The sequence below is a fragment of the Trachurus trachurus genome, assembly GCF_905171665.1.
Source record: "Trachurus trachurus genome assembly, chromosome: 10".
NCBI lineage: Eukaryota > Metazoa > Chordata > Actinopteri > Carangiformes > Carangidae > Trachurus > Trachurus trachurus.
This window is the reverse complement of record NC_139894.1, coordinates 9,529,314-9,551,525: the sequence shown is the minus strand read 5'-3', so window position 1 is coordinate 9,551,525 and position 22,212 is coordinate 9,529,314. Positions and strand designations below refer to the sequence as shown.

At 42.6% G+C, this 22,212-nt stretch overlaps 1 protein-coding gene across 1 annotated transcript in view; it reads right to left on the bottom strand.

Moving 5' to 3' along the window:
- Positions 1 to 441: 441 nt before the first annotated feature.
- Positions 442 to 22,212, bottom strand: part of afg2a (AFG2 AAA ATPase homolog A) — a 125,805-nt gene continuing 104,034 nt past the window's right edge. Inside the window, exon 17 of the mRNA XM_083980445.1 lies at positions 442 to 919. Within this exon, the coding sequence (XP_083836571.1) occupies positions 740 to 919 (180 nt within the window). The 3' untranslated portion in view covers positions 442 to 739. The remainder of the gene's footprint in view (positions 920 to 22,212) is intronic.

Sequence of the window (22,212 nt, the reverse complement as noted above, 5' to 3'; positions counted from 1 at the left end):
GGGGTTTAAAGCTGAGCCGAAGCAGATATATGCATGTGAAGAGTTCAAATCCAGTCTAAACCTGTAACTTTTGCATTGAAACACACTGAATTACTAGAAAATATGCGTCCACTTTCAGACTTTTCTAACTTGGCTGCAAATGCAGTGTCAGAAAAACGTGTTTCTTTGCTTTTTTGCAACTTTACTTCTTACTATAAAGTGTGAACAATGTGTTGTGGGAAAAAAAGACACAAGGCAACCACAGACAATCAGTACATAAATAATGTGTTTTAATACATTATCAACATTTCATATCATCACACTTTCTTTTTGCAAAAACCAAACCAAAAAAAAAAGAAATGAAATAAAAGAAACAACGCCGTCCTCGTCCTGCTGAGCTGCTGAGTATTTTGAAACTTCAGTCTAAGGAACAGCCAAGATTTTAACAGGCATTTTCGGGAAACTAAATTCTTCTATTTGGCTTGATAGTGCGTGGACTCGAAGCCACTTTTTTAACCACATTTGTTTTCTAATAGCTATAAAATAAAAAAAAACATTCATAACTTGGCAGAGCAGCTACAAAAAAGAAATCTTCCCCATTTTGCCAAAATCAGCATCGACCACTTTTCAGCTGGACGCCGTCTTATCGTGTTGGTCGGTGACTTCTCCTGTGAGAAGAAAACTTAGACTTTTTAAAATAATAAGAGAAGAATAAGAAGAAAAAGCTATTTAGTTGTGGATGTGTCCATGGCAGCGTGGTTCAGAAGAAGCCCAGGCCGCTGCGCTGCTGCTGATAGCTGATATACGACTGGATGAGAGAGTCGGGGATTCGGGGTTTCACAGTGTTCAGGGCACTTTCAAAGTGTCTGGCCTCGATGTGCTGAGCTTTGATGTCCTCTTGCAGGGCCAGGAGGGCAGCCTCTCTGCATACTGCTGTTATCTGGGACAGGAAACAGACACAGATATTCAGCTGTCAGGCCGAGCGCTGCTGCTGCTGCGTCCACCACAGGACCACGTGAGCGGCCGATCGACTCTGCGATACACAGCTGAGGGCAGATTTGTCATAGCAACAGAGCAGCATTTTGTTTATCTGTATCTGTAGAAATATCTTTATCTCACGAACATCAAAAGCCTGTATATAATCTGCACAGCCACTGACAGATCGGCCGCTGTCTGTGCCGCATGTGATCGTCTGTGGACGTGAAAACATTTCAAACTTCTGATTCTGATTTATCACCATTTACAGCTTACATATTGAACGTATTAAATCCCTTAGAAATATTGATCACATCCCGTTGGCCATGTGAGCGCAGTAAATTACAGCGGTGCAGCGTTGGCGCTTCATGCTTTGGAGAAGACAATCAGCTAAATCAGCTGAAGTACGACATGTAATCACTGAAATCCTAGGAAAAAATGAGGCGTATGATATAAACAATAGGTGAACGGGAGTTTAACTAGGTCTTTAAAAATGTCAATCATCATATAAAACATAATAGTAAAGTGAAGAACTTTTTACAGGCTGGAAAGGAAACAAGGAAAATGAACAATTTTGGATTAGAGTACATTAAAAAATTTGGTTTTGCACACATTTCTCCACTGTACAGTTCAGTTTCTTGTGAGTTTTTCATCTAAGAAGGAACTTTACTACTGCAATCTGCAATAAAACAATGTGTAGGCCCTGGCTCTGCCCTTTAAGATTTACTTAATAGGATTATTTCTGCCTCCGGAGCATCTCTTTTAATGAGAAATGTGTATGTAACGAACATTTCTGCTTTGCTGTGTCTGAAGTGTAAATACAGTAGTTCCTAGGACTTGATGGCATTATGCAACGGCTGAAATGGAGGAGGAGTGCTGCAGGTGAACTTTTCGGGGAGAGATTCTGCACACGCCAGAGGAGTGACTCACTTCCGAAAATCGGCGGCGATGGCTGATGGAGCCCAGGCAGGCACCTTTCCCAGCGCTGCCACCCTCCTCCTCCTCCCTTTTTTTTTCAAGAAGCACAGCTTTGTTCTGAGCCGGGGCAGCTTACACAACTCCCTCCGACGAGAGCCTCGCAGGAAACTATTCGCCTGTACAACCGCTGATAACGTCTGCTGGGAGGTTAGTGGGACATGCAGTCATGTGATGCAGCAGCAGCAGAGAGAGAGAGAGAGAGGGAGAGAGAGAGAGAGTGTTGGAATATTGCACAGTGAATGTAGAGCAATGTGGGTCCAGGGAAATTGTTCAGTGGCCCGCGAAGCGCTGATGGTCACCGCCCTTCCCTCTGCAGCTGCACTGTGTGGCACGCTGCGTGACATGCAAGCTGATACCAGATATTCACATCACACCGTGTGAAGCAAAAACAATTTACAACTACCACGGATGTTGCACTGTCCCTTTAACCACTGCTGCCTGTTCACAAAAGCATGAACAGGCTCAGAAACTATGTAGACACTAGGCTACAGAACATAAAGCTGTAATCAAATCAACTTTAATCAAGATGTTATTACATCGGGGCTGATTCATTTTCAGTTTTTGAATGAGAAAACCCACTGAATAAGATTTTGCTGAGGATTCAAGAAAGAAAATGACAGTTTAATAATTAATTGTTTAATGTTTGTGCACTTTTCTCATCCTAAGTGACCACTACAAGCGTTGCAGCCATCATGGGTAACCTGAAGTTCAGTATCTTGCCCACCAATAGCTACTTGGAATTGAGCTGCTGTTGAGCAACTTTACCTCCAAAAAAGAGACTTAATAAAATAAAAAAAAATATTTCGTTAAGTCTACAACAAAAAAGAGCTCCTATTTCTCTGAATAAATTAAAAAAAAAGTCTGTCAGACTGTTGTTTTCTCCTTTTAGCTGATAGAAGTGTGACATTAGCCACCTAGCTAATGTTTGCACCCTAGCCACGCTAACAAACCCATTAACTTGGGTAATGCTCATCCAGTATTTACAACTTCTATTTACTAATTTACTTAATTTCTCTCACCAGGGCAGAAACTTAACAAAGAGCAGCTGTTGCACTCTCGATTAGCAAATGTTAGCGAGCTGTTTATCTAATTTCTTTTTGTTTGCTAAACAATTCACCTGGTAAAAAAAAAAAAAGAGGATAATTAACAGGTTTCAAGATACGTGGTTCGCAGGATGTGGTTATTCAGGTTTACTGTTGAAGTGTTGGGCTCCAACAGCTGCAACTGTGCAAAGCAATAAGTCAAAGTCTACAGTGAAGCAGTTTCCTCACTGAGGTCGACTGACGGTGAGACAAAGATAAGGAGCTGCAATAAAAAGCCGATGTACTGTAGGCTGCTGCACTAATACTGTCTAAATGTGTCAAACATGAACCCAAAGCTTAAAGTCTCAACACAAGGTCCGTGATTCAGTTGGAGGAAAACACATCTCCACGTTTAGATAAAACTATCAACAACACGACATCATCATCCGAAACAAATAAACCGCTCAGACTCGGTGGCGACAGGAGAAAAAGAAGAAGAAGAGGAAGAAGAGGAAGAAGTGCAGCAGAGGAGGAGGTCGTCCACTGTTACAGCCGAGGACAGGCCTGCATGGGGAGTGCAGGCTGTTTCAACGTGCTCCGGCCTCGGCCTGCATCATGCACGACTTGGGACAGGTGCTTTGCAGATGTCAGGATGTGAGGCCTGCTGCCCCCTTCTCGTCCTCCTCCTACTCCTCCTCCTTCTTCTGTTTCAAGCCAGTGAGCGGCATGATTCAGGCTGGGTAAACACACGGGGCTGGGTTAATTTTCTGCGAGGGTTTCTCATCATTCAAGTCATTTAGGCCTGTCAGTAATAATGATGCGAAACAATGAGGCCACGTATCCCTGTTCCCCTGTTTACAAACCGACTTCGAGGGCCGGGCGAGTAAACGAGCGAGAGGGATGCCACATGTTGAACAATATGATTTAGTGTTGTTTCCAAGCAACACCCATAAACAGGAACAGACAAAAAAAAAAGCTGCAGCACAATAATCAAGACTGTAATTTCTTATTTACGTTGACTTACAGGAACGCGTCCGCTCCCTCTGCCTCCGTCTCATGATTCAACGGTTAATAATTATTTGCTTGTTTACTTCCACAACACCCCTCGGGTTTATTAAAAAAAAAAAAAAAAAAGAGGGAGGAAAATAAATGTCCGGAGCTGCTCTTGAAGTACACAAACGACACACACACACACAGGCCTCGGCATTCATGCTCCCTGGGTTTATGAGCTGGTCTGTGAAGGCGATCAACAAGCCAGTGTTTCCTGCTGTGTGTTTGCCCGTACAGGCCTTGAAAAAAAACAGAAAGCCACAAAGGCAAACAGGGCGAGCGAAAGAGCCAGTTTGTTTGTAAACGTGAAGGCATTCCTACACCGGAGCCAAAAGTCCAGCAGCGTCCAGTATCCAGTGCTGACCCCCCCCCCACACACACACACACACCTACACACACACACACTCCTACAGCAGCACCTTGATACCCCCCACCACACTGTAAAAACTCATAATCTTTCCAAGAATATTTGTCTTATTTCTTGTCAAAATGTCTCAATTTTAGTCAAAACGAATCTCTTTCCACTTAAAACAAGACTCATCACCTAAAAATGTACTTGTTTTTAGACAGTTTTCACTTTTTTCAAGCAAATTTTCAATTGAAATAAGTAGAAAAATCTGCCAGTGAAAGCAAGTTTTTTGTGCTTGTAATAACAAAGAAAAACTTGCTCCACTATCAGATTTTTCTACTTATTTCAAGTGAAAATATGCTTGAAAAAAGTAAAAAGTGTCTAAAAACAAGCTACTTTGAGTCTTATTTTTAGTATAATTAGATTTGTTTAGACTAGAAACGACATTTTAACTAGAAATAAGACAAATATTCTTGGTAAGATTTTGAGTTTTTGCAGTGCACCACCACCACAAATACAGCAACCTACAACCCCTTAAAGACGGGCCCCCTGCGCCTCTGAGGAGGAAAAGGAGGAGGAAGGCGAAAAACTGCAAATGCACAGAAATGAGAGTGCATATGTGTGTGTGTGTGTGTGTGTGTGTGTGTGTGTGTGTGTGTGTGTGTGTGTGTGTGTGTGTGTGTGTGTGTGTGTGTGTGTGTGTGTGTGTGTGTGTTGAGGAGGGGGTGGTGGGGTTGGGGGTCAGGGTTGGTGGTGAAGAGTGCTGAATTGTGGCGGGCCAAATAAATTATAGATCTCCCTCTCTCTCTGTTTTATTTTATTGCAATGCAGACTTTATTTTTCATTCCCTTCATAAATTATGTCAGCAATCACTTAAATATATGGAGAGGGAGGGGTGGGGTGGGGGGCCGCGCTGCTGATGCATTGCAGTGGCTGCTCTCTGGTGATGTGGTGGGCGAGCTCAGAGTTCCTGGAGGTGGCACGGAGCCAGTCGTAAAAAGGCAAAAGCAAATGAGAAAAAAAAACAGAAAAGAAAAAAAAAAAAACAGCAGCAATCATCAAGAACTCCTCAGTTTGGAGACTTGCTGACTCAAGATGACCCAGAAAAAAAAAAAAAAAAAAAAAAAAGTCGGGCTGATACTGAGTCAAAGAGGGTGGTTTTGATGACGAGGCAGAAAGCGCTACGGTGAAGCTGGTGCCAGTGCAGCTGGTTCAGGTTAAACAGTAACGCCTGTGACAAACTTCTCTGAATCAGGGGTTTTCGGGGCTCGTCCTTCAGCACATCTGAGCTGATGATACAAACATTCAACAACTCCTGTGGTGCATTGTAAACACACTGAACTTCTATGCTCTTATCAACCAATCAGGCCTCGTCTATACGTTTCATCTCTATCTTTTTTGTTCTTGAAAAAATGTCTGCATACACACAAAGTTAACCCTCCTGTTGTCCTTCTGGGTCAAATTTGACCCAATCTGTTCACTTCCTCCATCCTTCCTTCTTTCCACAATCCCTTTTCCCTTGCTTCTTTCCTTCCTTCTTCTTCCTTCCTCTTTTGATCCAGTTGACCTGGTCTGTTCCCTCCCTCCATCTTTCTTTCCTTCCCTTTCCCTTCCTTCTTTCCACAATCCATTTAGCCTCCCTCTCTCCCTTCCCTTCGTCCTTACTTCTTCCTTCTTTTTTGACCCAATCTCTTCCCTCTCTCCATCTATCTTTCCTTCCTTTTTCCCTTCCTTCTTTCCCTTTGTCCTTCCTTCCTTGACACAGGAGGACAGCAGGAGGGTTAAAAAAATGTAAGAAACAGCAATCCAAGTGTTTCTTACAGTTTTTGAACTTTATACCTCATTAGAAATTCAGCACCCACTTTTTGTTTCTGTTCATGTGAGTTGAGCGCGTTGTCTCCCATTTAAAATGCATACACACAAAACCACTGAAAATGTCTCTAAACGTTGTGGCGGTGTAACGCTGCCACAGGAATACACCAAAAAACACAGAAGAACGTGTGCATAACAGTTTGCACACTGTATATCAACTTGTCCGTGACCATTTGTTGCTCAGCACAGTCGTACAGGAGCAGAAGGTTTTGCTGAAGTGGCTCTAATAAAAGACTCGGTGCCTTCTGTACAGGCCTGTAGTCCACCATTTTGGTAGTTGTTACGTGATTTCTAGCGGAGAAGCTGAGGTCATAGAGGTTAGAAAGACAGGTCTATCACATCATTTCACAAAAGCTGCATATTGGTTGTATACATGAAAATGCCAAAGATGGCGTTTTGAGATTTGTTCACACATGTTTTAGACGAAACGCAGATAGAATCCAAAACTTTTGCAGATACTCCTGAGCTCGTCTCCGTCTGTGTGCTTCACAAAGGGAATCTACATTCACCCGTTCACACCCACAGTCACAGACCTACGATACGTCATTGACATGCAGACTGGACGAGCCGGGAATCGAAACCACTGATGTTCCCGTTGGTGGACGAGCCGGCCGGTCGACGACCTCCTGAGCAACAGAGACGCTTCAATCATCGTAAGGGACAGGATGTGTGTCTTCTGGGATGAGATCATGAGAAGTAATGATCAAAGTGTCATGTCGTTACCCTTTTTCACTGTTGGTTTTTGGTTGAAAATCACCACTCCTGAATGTGTTGTTTTTCACCTTCTTCCTTTGATTTGAGGGTTCCTCTAGAACCTTCGTCTGCAACATCTGCGTTGAAGAAACATCTGGTATAACAGGTCGTCTACTGTTCTCTAATGGGGAGTCTAAAGCCTGGCGCAAAGGTTTAAGGTTTAAGGCTTTTCAAAAAAGGTTTGTTTGTTCGATCATGGAAGTAAAAAGTCACATTTAAAGGGATAGTTCAACATTTTGGCAAATTGACCCATTGCCATAATCAGTATAGTCATAGCAGTAGGTTCGTTACCTTTATTTGTCGGTGCAAGCTATTTTTAGAACGGCCGATCAGCAGCAGTTTTGCATGAATTTACCTCTAAAACAACTCTGTCTCGTATCCATTATTATCTCATAGCGTAGTAAATGTGCAGGTCACAACTTGTCCACCAGAGCAAAAATTGAGAAGGAGCACAGATCAGAATCTCACAATGGTGCCGGTGGTGTAGGGAATAAAGTCCAAAAAAAGGGAAGGAGTTCCACCGCACACAAAGGGGTCGTATAAACACTTATTTATTTATTTAAAAAGTCAAGCAGCAACGCGTTTCACCCGTGTGGGCTTCATCAGGCTTGTGGCTCAGACACAACCACTGCCCCTTGTAGGTTCTTACTGCAATCAGTGGAATAAGCCGCAGCTGGCCATGGGCTGGTCCACCAGAGCGTTTTGGAGTTGTTGGATTGTGTATTTGATGAGTTTGATGAGGGAAACCAAGAAATCCCATTAGCCTCCGTAGCGTAGCTCTGAGCAGCTCACGGCTCTGCTCCACTGTTCTAAAAATAGCTTGCACCGACGATTAAAGGTAACAAACCTACTGCTATGACTATAGGGATTGTGGCAATGGGCCAATTTGCCAAAATGTTGAACTATCCCTTTAAAGGCGAAGAGAAAATACTTCATATATCTAAACACACTGGATTAACCCCAAGAAGAGCAACCGAAACAGACAAAAAAAAAGATGATAAAGTGCTGCAAAATACAACACACATAAACTTTTACATTCATTACATTGACTTGTGTCCAGCTTTAAGCTCCCTCATATACTGCAGCGCCGCCGCCACCACCACCAGCAGAAATGTCGGGAATCCTTGTGTCAGTCATTCCACCTTAATAAAACGTCCACGGAGCCTCTTAAAACCACAAGAGCTTTTAAATGGGTCGCTGGAAAAGTGATAGATACTCAATTGGAGCGCCCACCACATCCTTGTTTCCACATATTCCTCTAATAACAAGTTTCCCCTGGTGGTTCTCAAACCCCCTCTGAAAACCAAGCCTCCAATGCACGAACATACAAACACACACACACACACACTGAAACACATGCAAGAGTAATATGTAATTCCTGTTGAAAAAGGTTCATCACCACTGTTTGGGCTGCTGTCAATAAGAGTCTGCAGCAGCGGTGAGAGCGGTGAGGAAGAGGAGGCTCTGACGACTGTAATGACATGTTTGGTGGAGACTGGCACATTGACCTCGGCCGGCTCTCACTCGTTTCATACGGACGGGAAAAGTCATTTAGATTTCCTATTGATCTTCAAGCGGGCTACAGATCGGCTTCTCCAAAAGAGCACAAAGAGACGGAGACAGAGAGGGAGAGGGACGGAGGAAGGTGATCATTAAACCCCGAGCTGTGGTCATTGATTTCAAGACGGAACTTTTTCAGTTACAATCTGGGGGGAATGGATTTACAAGCATCACCTTCAGGGGGCAGACGTACGTCAAGTCCGACAGTCAAAGAGGAAGAGGAAGAAGAAGAAAGCAGGATGAAACAAGCAGCAGGTTGGTGATTGACAGCTGATCGTCCTTCAGATTGATTGTTCGCAAAGCAGTTAAGATGGAAACCAGCCAACATCAGAACCAGTGTGTTCTCAACAGAAGTGTTAACTATCGACTTTATTTCTTGTAATAACACATTAATCGGGACTTTTGGGTTGCCAGGTTGGACCAAAATGGACCAAAATGTGATTATTAAAGGGACAACGAGGAGTATTGGAAAGCAAAGTGTTTTCACACTACATTTCCAATGACCCGCTGGGCAGCGTCTGGGAAACCAAAAGTAGGAAATGCTGGGCGAACCGACCACTAAATAGTAATATCAAAATAACTATAAAGACAAAACGATATATTTATCGAAAATGGACCCATTAACAAGTGGGTAATGTAGATTCATCCACATTAATATGAGACTTTTTTATAACCAAATACAAACTCCTCGTTGTCCCTTTTAAGTAACTTTGTGACATTTACAACTCAACATTTGATGGAAAAAAAATCATTATTTCACAACTTATTAATGTTTGCAACCTGCCCAGAGCTGATGAGACAGCACAAATCTATGGTTATCAAAGCATTTATAAACATGTGTAACCTGTTATTATAGATTTATAAAGCATGGATTAGATAACTAATGGGTATTATTTAGTGTATTATTAAAACTCTTCTTGTCAGCTGTGTTAAAATTATAATAAACTATTATGAATCTTGAGCGTTAAGCCTCTAGTTCCTTTTAAAAAATGTTTTATCAGACAGTATCAAGCTTCCTGTTGTATCTGATTTAATTTTGAATTCTGGTAACGTGTCAGACGAAGCCAGAGGACTCCAGTGGGTCCAGTCGTTTTAATGGGGTTACGACATGAGGACGGGCACGTGCAGCGCTCAGGGCTGCAGGCCCTCGCTCGCCTCCTGCGCTCGCAGCAATTAGGGTGCCACAACAGTGGCCTTTATGCTCTACTGGTCACTGCACTGCACTTCCCTCTGTACTTACAGCTACACCCTATATCATACAGTTTCAGAGCACGCCGCTGTATCACATTGGATATACAGTGGATATACAGTATATAGTGTATGTGGGATGATATACTGCAGTGTGTCCAGCTCTGTATGTGCGGTCCTGTTGTCCTTGTAAGATAAGACAACACCAAGCTTTTAATGAACCCAGAGAGGAAATTAGGCCGTTGTTGTTGCAGCGAAATGGTAACGAGATACAGTGAAGAATAACAGAGTATAAATAAGAACATAGCAAAGTGGAGGTTGCATAAACACACCTGACACTTTTTAGCACCAGAACATGGCAAGCAGAAATATATGAGTGGAATAAAAAGTCGCAAGTATCAACATTTAGCTGGAGACGCAAAATAGCGACAGTAATAATCTCAAGCGTTAAAAAAATGAAAAAATAAATAAAAAATGGAGCTGAAACGTTGAGAATAAAAATGATTGAGAGATATGATAAAGGCTAAATGAGGTCAGAACACACACCAGCATGTGAAAATAGGCTTAATAGGTCTGCAAACTTGTGCCATGTTGTCAAAAATAAATAAAAAAATTGCATCCCACTACTACATGTTGGTGTATATTACATGTCACATGGCAGCAGGCAGTGACACATATTTACACGCCTCCTACATGTTTGCAGCTGAGAAACGATGTAATTCCCATCAGTATTTCCCAGGAGAAGGTGAGACAACCTGCTCAGCGTGATGAAAATAACCCCTCAAGAGAAAAAAAAAGGGTAGAAAAAAAAAACAGAAAAGCTTGTGAGTGCTGGCAGTGCACAGCAACCATCTCAGGTCAAATCTGTCTGCTGTACTTTTTCGCTTCCTCCTCCAACAAAGGCGCTCAGTGAGTGTATCAGACGCCCTTAATGAAGGGCTTGTTAGCCGGGCTACACCGGCAGCAGATCCACTAGACCCCGAATGTGTGTGTGTGTGTGTGTGTGTGTTTACTATCAATCCGCCCTTGTGTCTACAGCGGGCTACGTCCAGTCCTCTCCGCCTCACCCACCCCCCTCCCTCACACACAAACGGCCACATTTACAGGAGCGACCTCCCCCCCTTTTCCTTGCCTCCCACAAAACCTCTCCTCCATCAATCCACAAGCCCTGCACACATACTTTACACACACACACTGCACTTGCTCGTATAATACATTGCACACACTGCACAGATATGTTAAACAGGCCAATGCACACACACACACACCAAAGGTATCATGGTTTATAACACATATGAACATATACTTAACAAACTGCATGTTTAATTATTGAATAAACACTGATTTAACCATTTAAAGTCACAGAAACAGGTTATTCTCTTATTTTATGATTTCATGGTCAGTTATAACATAAACACCAGTCAAACCAGTCAGTCCTGTCACTGTTTAACTGTGAGTGTCAGTTCCTGTATCGCTGAAAACCACAAAAATGTTCGGTGAAAAGTCACAATGCAGGCAGGACTGGACTGTCATTGCTGATTCATCTACTGGTTAATCAAAACTTAATTGATAAGCACCAATAAAACATCAGTTTATCATCACAAACGTCTTCTAATTTGATGTTTACAAGTTTAAAGCAACTTAAAGAGGAACTAAGTAGGATTTCTCACGTGGCTATGCTACATTTTTACCTTAACTGCTCCGTAACCGGCCATCTTTTGTTTATGGCGGTTAAAATTACACAAATAGATACGCTGTAACATTTTATATGTTAATGTAACGTTATCCGCAGCTCCATGTATTGATTTTTCGCCGGCTTTGTTGTAAACAAATGCACGTGGACAAGAGGAGCGTTAGCAAAACAGCGGAAAAGCCACCAGATTTGCATAGTTCCCCTTTAATTCAGCCCAAATAAATTCAGTTTACTCAGATGAATTTACTCAGAAAAGGGAAAAACTGCTAAATTATTAGTATTAAACAATAAATACAAAATAGTTTAGCATCACTGTGGAGAAAAATGTTCAATAGTATGTTGCTTGAACTTGTTTAAAACTCACAACAACAGGTTTTCAGGTGGTAACTAATGGACAACACTATATATACAGAGGCCCATGCAGTGCACGGACTCCACTCACATCTAATACAGAGATATTGGCTCTGAGAGAGGTGCTTTGCTTTCTGAGGTGGAAAAATATTAATTCCCTTTCCTTAAAACTGCCCCCAGCCACCCCCCCCCATAACCCCATCACTGGAGGAGAGAAAGAAAAAGGAAGAAGCCACGCTGCATCCAATTTTCAGACAGGAAATTAAATAATATATAAATCAAACGACGTCAGGGGTGCAGTGCCCAGACTCTCGACCAGAAATAAAATGTTTCATCCTCCAGAAAGGCAAAGAGGAAGTGTCTGCAGTGACATGCCCGCGCCAAGAGAAACAAGGCCTGACCACAGCTCCATGTGAAACCTATTTAAGATTACAAGGCGAGAGAGAAGGAGAGAAGGAGGGAGGAGGAGAGGGGGGAGGTTAAAGAGAGGGAGGTGAGGTTAAGCATGGAAGGAGGAGAGTCACGTGGGGAGAAAAAAAAGGGGGGAGGAAGAGAACGGAAATATGGCACATGATCATAAATAGACCGTGTGTGTGTGTGGATGAGTGTGCACATGCTTGTGCTCTAAGCCGAGGAATTTAGATTCCATAGAAAACTCTGCTGATGATGAAAGTGTGATCGCGTGGGCTGCTCCTCGCCATATGTTACAGCTGAGACAATAGAGACTTCTTTGTGTGTGTGTCCCGGCAGAAACACGATGAAGGGAAGGGGGCTGAGGGAACTTTATATATGATATAATGTTCAGTTCATGTGTGTGCTCAAGGCTGAAACCAAAGAAAACAAACAGACATCTGACTTTTTTTTTTTTTTACTGGAGCTCCTGATCTAATCTGAGAACTGTGAGGTTTGCAGGTTGCTGATGGCTGTGTGTGTGTGTGGCACGTTTCCTAGCCACACAGGAAATGTTTGTCATGAACGTGGAGGATGCTCCGATTGTCCCATGAGTCACTGCTCGTGCCTTAAAGTGAGTAAAGACTAAAAAGGTGATTTTCAGGGTGGAAACCTCCCACTAAGGCAAAACTAAGAACTTCCTTGTCATGTGATTATTATTATTATTAATTCTTATTATTAGCCTAAAGGTAGAGTCTGGAGTTTTGTTCATTGCAGTTTGTGGGCCGAAACCCGACCATCACCAACACCGGGAGCCTCTGTGTTATGTTGTTATGTTGTTGTGGTGAGCTGGGAAGCGGGTGTTAGCGGCAGATGCTAACCGCTACCGCTTGCCGAATTTAGCATCGAGCTAGCTCACCAAACGATCCTCATACTTGTTACCAGTCGAGGCTTTAGTTGTCGGTGACGGTCGGGAATCGGTCCGCGGCTCCATCGCTTCACTCAGACTGTATTTCTTTTTCGTTTGCAGTCCTGACTGCTGCTGCTGAGAGAGAGAGACGTGCTAGCACCTGTTAGCATCAGAGACAGCTAGTGCGGCTAGCAGCCATAGCTGAGCCCTCCTACTCTGCTGCACGTAGCTTCACCTGAGCTCCGTCATTGGCTGGAGAGAAAACACAGACTCTGCACCCAGAAACGTCCACGTGCACAACAAAACAGAGCAAAATACCAAAATACAGGCAGGGGGAGTTGGCGCTGCAGACACAGACACCACCACGCAGGACTAGAAGCCCATAGGTGATGATTAAGATGGATTTCATTTGTATAAGTCTTAACGTTTATTTTTGGGCACAAAACTCCAGACTCAACCTTTAAGTGTTATCCTCTCCTACCCCCCTCCCCCCTCTCCTCATGTTTTGGAAAGACCTGTGTGGGATCGCACCTGTGTTGGGGCTACACAGTGTTAAGATTGTGTGTGTGTGTGTGTAGGGGAGTATAGCTGGGCCTCGCCTTTAACGGCATATTTGTCCTCGCCCCTTAATCAGACGAATGAAAGCTCCACATTCTCCGTGGACTGGGAAAAGGCCGGGATGGCATATTTACCAAACACACCCACACTGAAGTGACCTGCAGACTCAGAATGTACATGTATGTGTGTGTGTGTGTTGGGTAATGTCAAGGTAGGTAAAACTCCACCTGTGTGATGTGCTCCACTCAAATGCTCTTTTTCCTGTCGCCTCCATCGTTCACACACAGTACCTGCATACATGCTGCAAAGCCTTCACGTGTTAGCGAACGCAGCACAAACAACATAAACACATGACGCAGACGAACATTTACTGATTACAGTTAGAGCTGAAACGATTTTCTTATTTATTTTATTGCAACATTTTTCTTGATAGAAACGCTGCTGTTTAGTTTTTTAAGGTTTTTTTTTCCCCCTAAACTGAGCTGTGCTTTGGGGGAAGTGGTAATTTTTGGGAGCAAACGTCCTCTTCAACTAATGGATTTTGCAGCAGTTACCTGTCAGATCTGCTTCAGCCTCCACACCGATTACAAACCGCCTGCCAACATCTCAAACCTATGTCGCACGGGTCAGAACTGAGACACTGGAGGTTGTGAAGTCAGGATAATGAACTCTCCAAGTGACATGTTACACCCTACATATGATCTGATTAACTTAAATGTTCTACTTTATTCATCATGACTCAACAACTTTGGGCAGAACAGCGGCCACTGTGACCACAGGTGGGAATTACAGGGCAAAAGGTAAAAAAAATAATTTGCTTTAATTACCCTAAGATGTTTTTACACCACATGTAGTGCAACAGGTATACAATTAATTAGAAACGTCAATTCACAGGTAAATCTGCAGCTGCAAAAGGTAACTGAATAAATTCATAGAGAATATGTATTTTATGTCTTATTCTTATTTATAAATGAACATATTACAAACTGACATAGTCTGGCTTTAACTCCCATGTGGATATCCTGCAGCCTCTCAGAGCCAACACAGTCTTCATCCAGTGTGGAAAAAAGTTTTTAAACATTCGAGAGCTCAACTGTTGACATTTTAATTCGACCTTTCAAATGTGTGGATGAAGAAATATATAATTGACACTGACTTAATGGTGAGTCCTGTGAGTTTCCTTCTTGGCTTAACTGTCCTCTTCTATTTTTATTAGCAGGCATTTAAAGGTTGTTCTACCGTTCCCTCTCTTTTGGCTTCTTTCTCCTCACCCCTCCTCCTCCTCCTCCTCCTCTCTTCCTCTGTCCCTTCCTACCTTTCAACCCGTCTTTTCTTGCTCCATTTCTTTCCCTTTTGGCCTTTTCCCACTCACCTTCTGTCCTCTTGCACGGCCAAAGGAAACAGCACAGCTCGTGCACTTGTGGACTCGTATTTCCAGGGAAAAATTCAATTTGTGCTTTGCCGTGTACTCACACATCAACCACACTGAGGGCTTTATGTATATATATATATATAAAAAAAACAAGTTAAATTAGGTCAGATCTGGAGCCCTTTTCCCGCTCCAGGGTCGATCGCTGGCCCTTTTACATGTCACCACAGCTCGAGCTTGGCCGAGGGAAATTATTTCTTTTTCTTTTTCTTTTTCTTAACCTTTATTTAACCCGCCGTGTGTCGGGGTAAGAACAACACACGCACAATCACAAGAGGCAAAAGGCTTTCTGGAGAGGAAGTGAGGCGAGGTGTTTCACAGCCACACGGCGTTGCAGAGGTGTGAAAGGCTTTTTCCTCGCTGCCTTTGTTGAGATGTTTGACTATGTTTTCTGTGTCGACTGTGCTTTTCTGTGTGGCAGCGTGACCGCCTCTGTGGTCAGACACACACACTTACACAAACCCACTCATTCACACACATACACACACAAGGGCTAAGGGGTGAAACCATATTTTGGAAAATCACGGTCAACTTCAGACCTCATCAGACACGCATTCCACCAAAGCTGACATGTTTATTCGATGATGATTACCGATCTTTGTCTATACTCCAGCGTCCCGGGACTGATGGTGTGTATCTGTATCAGGCCTCGCACGTTGTGTTATGTCACTATTATTCAAACAGCAACGTGTTTTGTTGATGCATTTTTTTTGTTTCTTTCACGCCTGTGTCCTTGGTGATAAAAATCTTTGCAACAACAAATACCGAGTCATAAATCAGAGACGACACGGCGAGCCAGAGGAGGAACAGCCACAACCACAACAGGTGTTAGGAGGAAACCATTTGTCTTCCTGTGAGGGTGGTGTGTGTGTGTGTGCGCCATGGCTGTGTTGTGTGTGTGTGTGTGTGTTGTCTGGTGTGTCATTATAGCCTACAAAGCTGTATTTGTGATCAAACTCTATTTTAATTCTCTTAAATCGGTGGAAACCAGCTCCTATAAATCCAGCGTGTCGTGTCGGGTTTCCATTTTAAAATATGTGGTTTAACGAAAAAAACAAAAAAACAACACCACATCATCACAAAACTGGATTTAACTGATGCATAAATGCACCGCTGCTTTATCAAGTCACAACTCAACAACATGTTGACGTTGTTCACACAGAGCTGCAGAGCTGCTGCTGCTGCTGGGTAATCTAGGAACCAGGGGGAATATTAAGCGTCTGAGGCAGCTCATTGACGTCAAGACGAAATGTTGATCTGCCTGATTGGTGCGTCCTGCGTTTGGAACAGACTTGCTCCTGCCAGTGTGATGAAAAAACAGAGTTAAGAAAACAATTGCACCAGTGAGTTTGAATGGCTGCCAGCCAAGCGTCTCAGACACCTGGGCTCAGACCAAAAAAAAAAAAAAAAAAAACCTCCACCAGTGTTGGAGGGTAAAGCCCCTCCACTTCCACCACTGGGGTCAGAGGCATCAGAGACTGAACCGACAGAGATATTCTGATACTCAGTGTTGGGTAGTAACGCCGTTACTTTATTCAGTAACTAATAACGTAACACGTTGTTTTTTTTAATTCAGTAACTCCGTTTCCGTTACCAAACGCTGCGTTACTCTGTTCCTTTTGGTGAGGTTTTACAATGGCACACAGTTCCCATAACATTTTAGCAAACAATAAAGTTTTATTGAATTGAAATTAAGACAGAGTACACTGTGAAAAAAAAAGCACTTGGTGCCCTGCATCAGTGCAGAACTGAAATGACGGTTAGAGGGGAATTCAATTAACCTTTATTTAATGGGAGCATTGGAAAAACGTTTTAAAGTAACAAAAAAGTTACTTTCTCAGTAACGCATAACTTTTTGGTTTAAGTAACAGAGTTACATTTTTATTAAGTAACTAGTAACTGTGACTAGTAACTATTTTTCAGTAACTAGCACAACACTTCTGATACTGCAGCTCCAGGTTTCATTAAAATGCTTCAACCACCACCACCCGGCTCCACTCCTCTCCTCTGGAGATGGATGTTATGTTGGCACTCGGGTGGGACGGTGGGGGGAGGGGAGGGGGGGCACGCCGCGAGGTCGACGCTGTCAGTCAGCTGTCGTCACATCCACGTGTTCTGCATCCAAACAGTGACTTCCAGCTCCGTCCAGCTCGGAGTTCATGCAGAGAAATCCTGATTTCTTCTTTTTTTTTTGTCAACAACTTGTCAAGATCTGCTAAGAGCGTCTTTACTGTGGTGTTTTTGCTCTTGCACGTCCTGGAGGTCACCTGTCAATCAAACACCACAGGGGAGGTCCGAAACATCCACTGGGTTAAAAAAAAAAGAAAAAAGTTTTGACTTTCTGGAAGTTGCGCACTCAGTGACTGTCACTGTTTGTTTTAATGACTCAGTTCCTTTCCTGTTTATTCCATACTAACTGCACAGCAGGAAACATATCAGTCCGACGTGTCTGAGCACTTTTCCAGGGGAAAATGACCTAATGGCTTTTTCCTCATCTGTATAGTATGTGTGTGTGTGTGTGTGTGTGTGTGTGTTCAAACAGCAATACCAGAGAGTTTCAATTAAAATATCTCGTGATTATTTTGTGATGAGACCTTTTCAAGTTCTTTGCAAATACCAATCTATCATTTGTTTCTGCAGAATATCTAATCTTTCCATTCGCTTTTTAATTACACTGAATGACTATTTTGCTTTTCTTCATCATCTGTTTGTTGTTTCCTGCGCAGGCTGAGACGCACTTTGCCCGAATCGATCCCACTCACACTGATGCCATTTGTCATCTTGTGAACCACGACCTATTTCTTTGTTATGTTTAGCACGTTGACTCACAACAACCAGCACAGGAGGAAAATGTGCAGGTTATTTTTGAAGCACAGGTGTGTGTGAATATTACAGGAAGAACATGTGCGAAAACACTATTTCCTGTTTTATTTTTGTTATCTGGGCTCTTTTGTTGTAGTAAAATTGATTCAGCTCTTTTAAGACTTTCAGTCTTTATAACTTATTATTAAACTTAAAGCATTTTGAAATAGAAAGCAGTTTCTGCAGGAATAATACTTTTGTATTTCTTTACTGGATTCAGCTAAAGTCTTGGGTAACACTTTATAATAACTACACACTATTAAGCATTAGTTAAGCATTAATAAATCCTGATTTCTTCATTTATAACGCATAAATACCTATTAGTATGTAGTTTATAAATACAGTTAATGATGAGTAAAACTTTTTTTTTTTACTGTGTTTATAAACTACATACTAGTGAGTATTAATGTGTTATAAATGATGAATTCAGTATGTCATGCTTAACTAATGCTTAATAGTGTGTACTTATTATAAAGTGTTACCAAGTCTTGTTTATATTGCAAAAAACTATATGAAATTTTGATTTGACAGTAGACAAAAGCTGCGTCCCTAAATAGTTCAGGAACCACTTTGTTCAGAGCCTGCAACTTAAAACTGGTTAAGAAGCTGTGGTACATTTCACTAATATACAACGGTTAAATCAAGGGCCTTAAACCTGAATCCTCCATAGACCCAGACGGTAGGTTTACAAGGACCCTGCGTTATCAATATTCTGTTTTACATAATATAACATTTGTTGCATAAATGAGTAACCCTGTGGGTATTTTATTACTCAGAAGTGATATTACAAAAATTTATGTTCATGTTAAATGAGGTCGAAATGAAGCCGCTTGATATCTACAATAAAAAATAGTGTTGTATCGAAACCTGAGAAGGCTTCAGCTTTTCATCAAGGCTACAAAAAAGGCCTGCAACTGACTCGATGTCTGTGACAGGCTGCAATAAATCCTCCAGGTCTTTTCCTGTCAGGACTTGATCATAGATAGAAAAAAGAAAAGAGAGAGAGAGAAAGGGGGAGAGAGAAAAGGAGAGAGAGAGAGAGAGACGTGGAGCAGCATCACACCGTCCTTTAGGTGGAAGTTAAGCCCGTCTTCGTCTTCGTGACAACACTGCGATTACAGTATCAAATGTTGCTTCTGTTTGGAGGAGTGATGGCAGAGATGAGGAGGGAGAGCCGGCAGCAATTTTCTGAGCTGAGTGTGAGTTAAAGGTGTGTGTGTATATGTGTGTGTGTGTGTGTGTATGCGTGTGTGTGTGTGTGTGTGTGTGTGTGTGTGTGTGTGTGTGTATCAGTGAATCGTTTAGTGGGGAGGTGAGGGTTGGGAAACCAGATGTCACTCCGGGCAGGTAGGAAGACAGGTGAGTTTAACAAGCTTCTAGCTCCGAGCTGACAACAACCGTGTCCTCCTGCATGACCCCCCCCCCCCCTCCCTCCTCCTCCTTCCTCCTCCTCCTCCCCCGACCTTACCTCCCTCTCCTCTCAAACAAGTCTGAAATCCCAGGAATGTAATTAAAGTCAAAGCTTCAGGTAGTCCGACTGCCAAGTCTGAGGACTGAAACATGCTCGGTGTGCCTCAGCAGTCATGTACAGTTTCCGTAAACACCCAGGAAATCGACCCCCCCCCCCCCCCACCACCCACCACCCACCCACCGACTGCCAGTGTAATCGGAGAGAGGGGAAAAAAAGAAATGACAATAAATTTACTGCTGAATTCGAGGCAACAGTAGCGTAAAGGTTCGAGCAGCAATCTGACCCAGTGACCACGAGACAGCTTCGATTTCTGTAGCAGCAGATAAGACTGTGACTGTGCTGGACGGCTTCCAGGTGTGGATGTGTAGCAGCTACGTGAACATGGAGCAGGGGGCTAACAACAAAACAGTGTCCTCAATATATGTGACTGAAAAAACAGATTTCTGGTCTTGTACATTATAATGTCATGAGTAAATATGCAATGAAAGACAATTAAAAACACAAATATCACCTGTCTGTATGTATAATGTATAATCATAACAGCTTCATTCAGAGTGTGTTGCTGTGCTACTATATTGGATTAAAGTGTTGTTCATACTGTATCATACTCCTGCTACACGTTTACACACAATATATCAGATAAACGTATGTTAATAGTTGAAGTTTCTCAATCAGACCAGTAATAAAAATGACAAATCTACAAGTAATCATTAATTAAGCTTATTTAAAAGCTTTAATATTGCTACATTAGCTTATTTTAGCATTTAGTCATGTAGCTGTTTATTCACCAGTCTTCCCAGAAGCTTCAGCCACTGTTGCCTCAAAGGGGCGAAACAAGCTAGCTGGTTAGCATGCTAATTTCAATATGAGAAAAGAAATAATAGAAACAGAAGCAAAACAAAAGCTCAGACAATCAACAGCTCAGCAACAGCAAGTTTGATGCTGAACTCACAAGCAGCTGTTAATGCTAACCGTAGCCATGTAGCAACAGTAAAACTCGTTTGAACATGTTTCTATGACACAGCAGAGCTACGTATGTTTTTTTTGCCTTCTGCATCTTGATAGACCTGAGATGCATGGTTTCCACCTATAATTAACTAACATAGTGGTGTAAATTATGAATAATTATCACCACAGCAGCAAAATGTTTCCATCCCTGTTCATGACACAGTAGCATCATCAACATCATGTGAGAAGATGCAGGCCGTCAATCCAGTCTACTCTGGAGATATCAGAGAAACACATCAGTTTTAACTTTATGCAATAAAACAGGCCCATGCAAGCTGAATCTGAACCAAGCCAGCTCCTCATGAGGAGGTGGAGGCTGCAGACGAGAAGACCCCCCGACCGCCAACTGTGTCCAAGCTTCACGGTGACACCAGCTGGAGTCGACAGAAAATTTGTCAAAGCCTCGGTACGAGCAGTCGACAGGTAGGGAGAGACGGGGAATGCAATCTAAGGAGGTGAGAACAGTGAGGGGAGTGAGGGGAGCGAGTCGGCGGCGACGGCGCACTGGACAGTAAACGATACGAAAACTGAAACTGCACACGGCTCAGTGGCCTCCAGCTTCAATAAGCATCTCGCTGTTGATTTACGAGCTCCCCACCCACCACCCACCACCCACCAGCACCTCCTCCTCCTCCTCCTCCCTGTCTTCATCCAGCTCGCTCCCTGGCAGCGTGGCCCTGACGCACGGCTGACCAGAGCCCGTCGGCTGCGGCTCACCCAGCTGGCTACTGCATTACCAGTTAGCACGCCAAGTCAAATATAATGGCTCAGCGCTCTGTCACACAGTAGACGGAGAGGTCCAGCTACCTCTCCATGTCCACGCCGAGCTAAAGGCAATACCACTCATTCCTCCTGGTTATATAAGCTGTGAAACTCTGCCAGAGGATGTGTGGCACAGCGGCTCATGATGCTGAATGAAACATATACTGTACTATATATAGTATGTATATTTTAAATATATAGTGTATATTGTGGTGAAATACTGCTGATCTGAAAGTGCTTTGTTTCCAATTTGCATTGAAAGCATCAAATCTACTGATAATTGTTTGCAAAAAGGTGACAAATAATGACAATTATATCTGTTAGGGGCATTTTCACCTTCATCTATTGTCATCATACTGTTATTTATATCTGAACAGCTAGGTCCAGCTTCTATTTTTAATGTTTTTGAATTGTATTGCTTCATTATGTTGCATAATAAATGTGTACGGTATATTGTTTATAAAAGCTGATCATCTAAAAAGCAGGTTTTAAACAAAAGACAACTTTATTTAAACAACACAGCCCTCTGAGGACAAGCAGCTGATCGCCTGATTTCTTTTTCACTCTCTGTGAACAGGACAGATTTTCTCCATGGTCAACAAGAGGATCTTGTTTACTGTAAACTGTGGTGATCGGTGTCTTCCTGCCGCACGAAACACAAACACTTTTGGGGGTTTGTGTAGCCGTAACAACCAGGTGGAAAAAACAAAAACAAAAAAAACAATCTGCTCTATAAAATAAATCGGGGTATTTTGAAGTGATGACCTTGACTTTTTACCTTTCATCACCTAAATAACAATTGCTCAATCATCGAGTCCTTGTGGATATTTGTGTCTAATCTGAAGAGGATCCAGTGGAGACAATTTAAAATAATCTGTGGAAAAACAAAGAAAAACTCCAAGGCACTCTCTCGAGTTAATAAAAATGCCTTTAATTAATCTGGCATTGTCACAATGACATGTTTAAAATGACTTTGACGCGTTTCGGCATCAAGCCTTCATCAGGGAGTCAAAAGCTTGATGCCGAAACACGTCGTAGTCATTTTAAACATG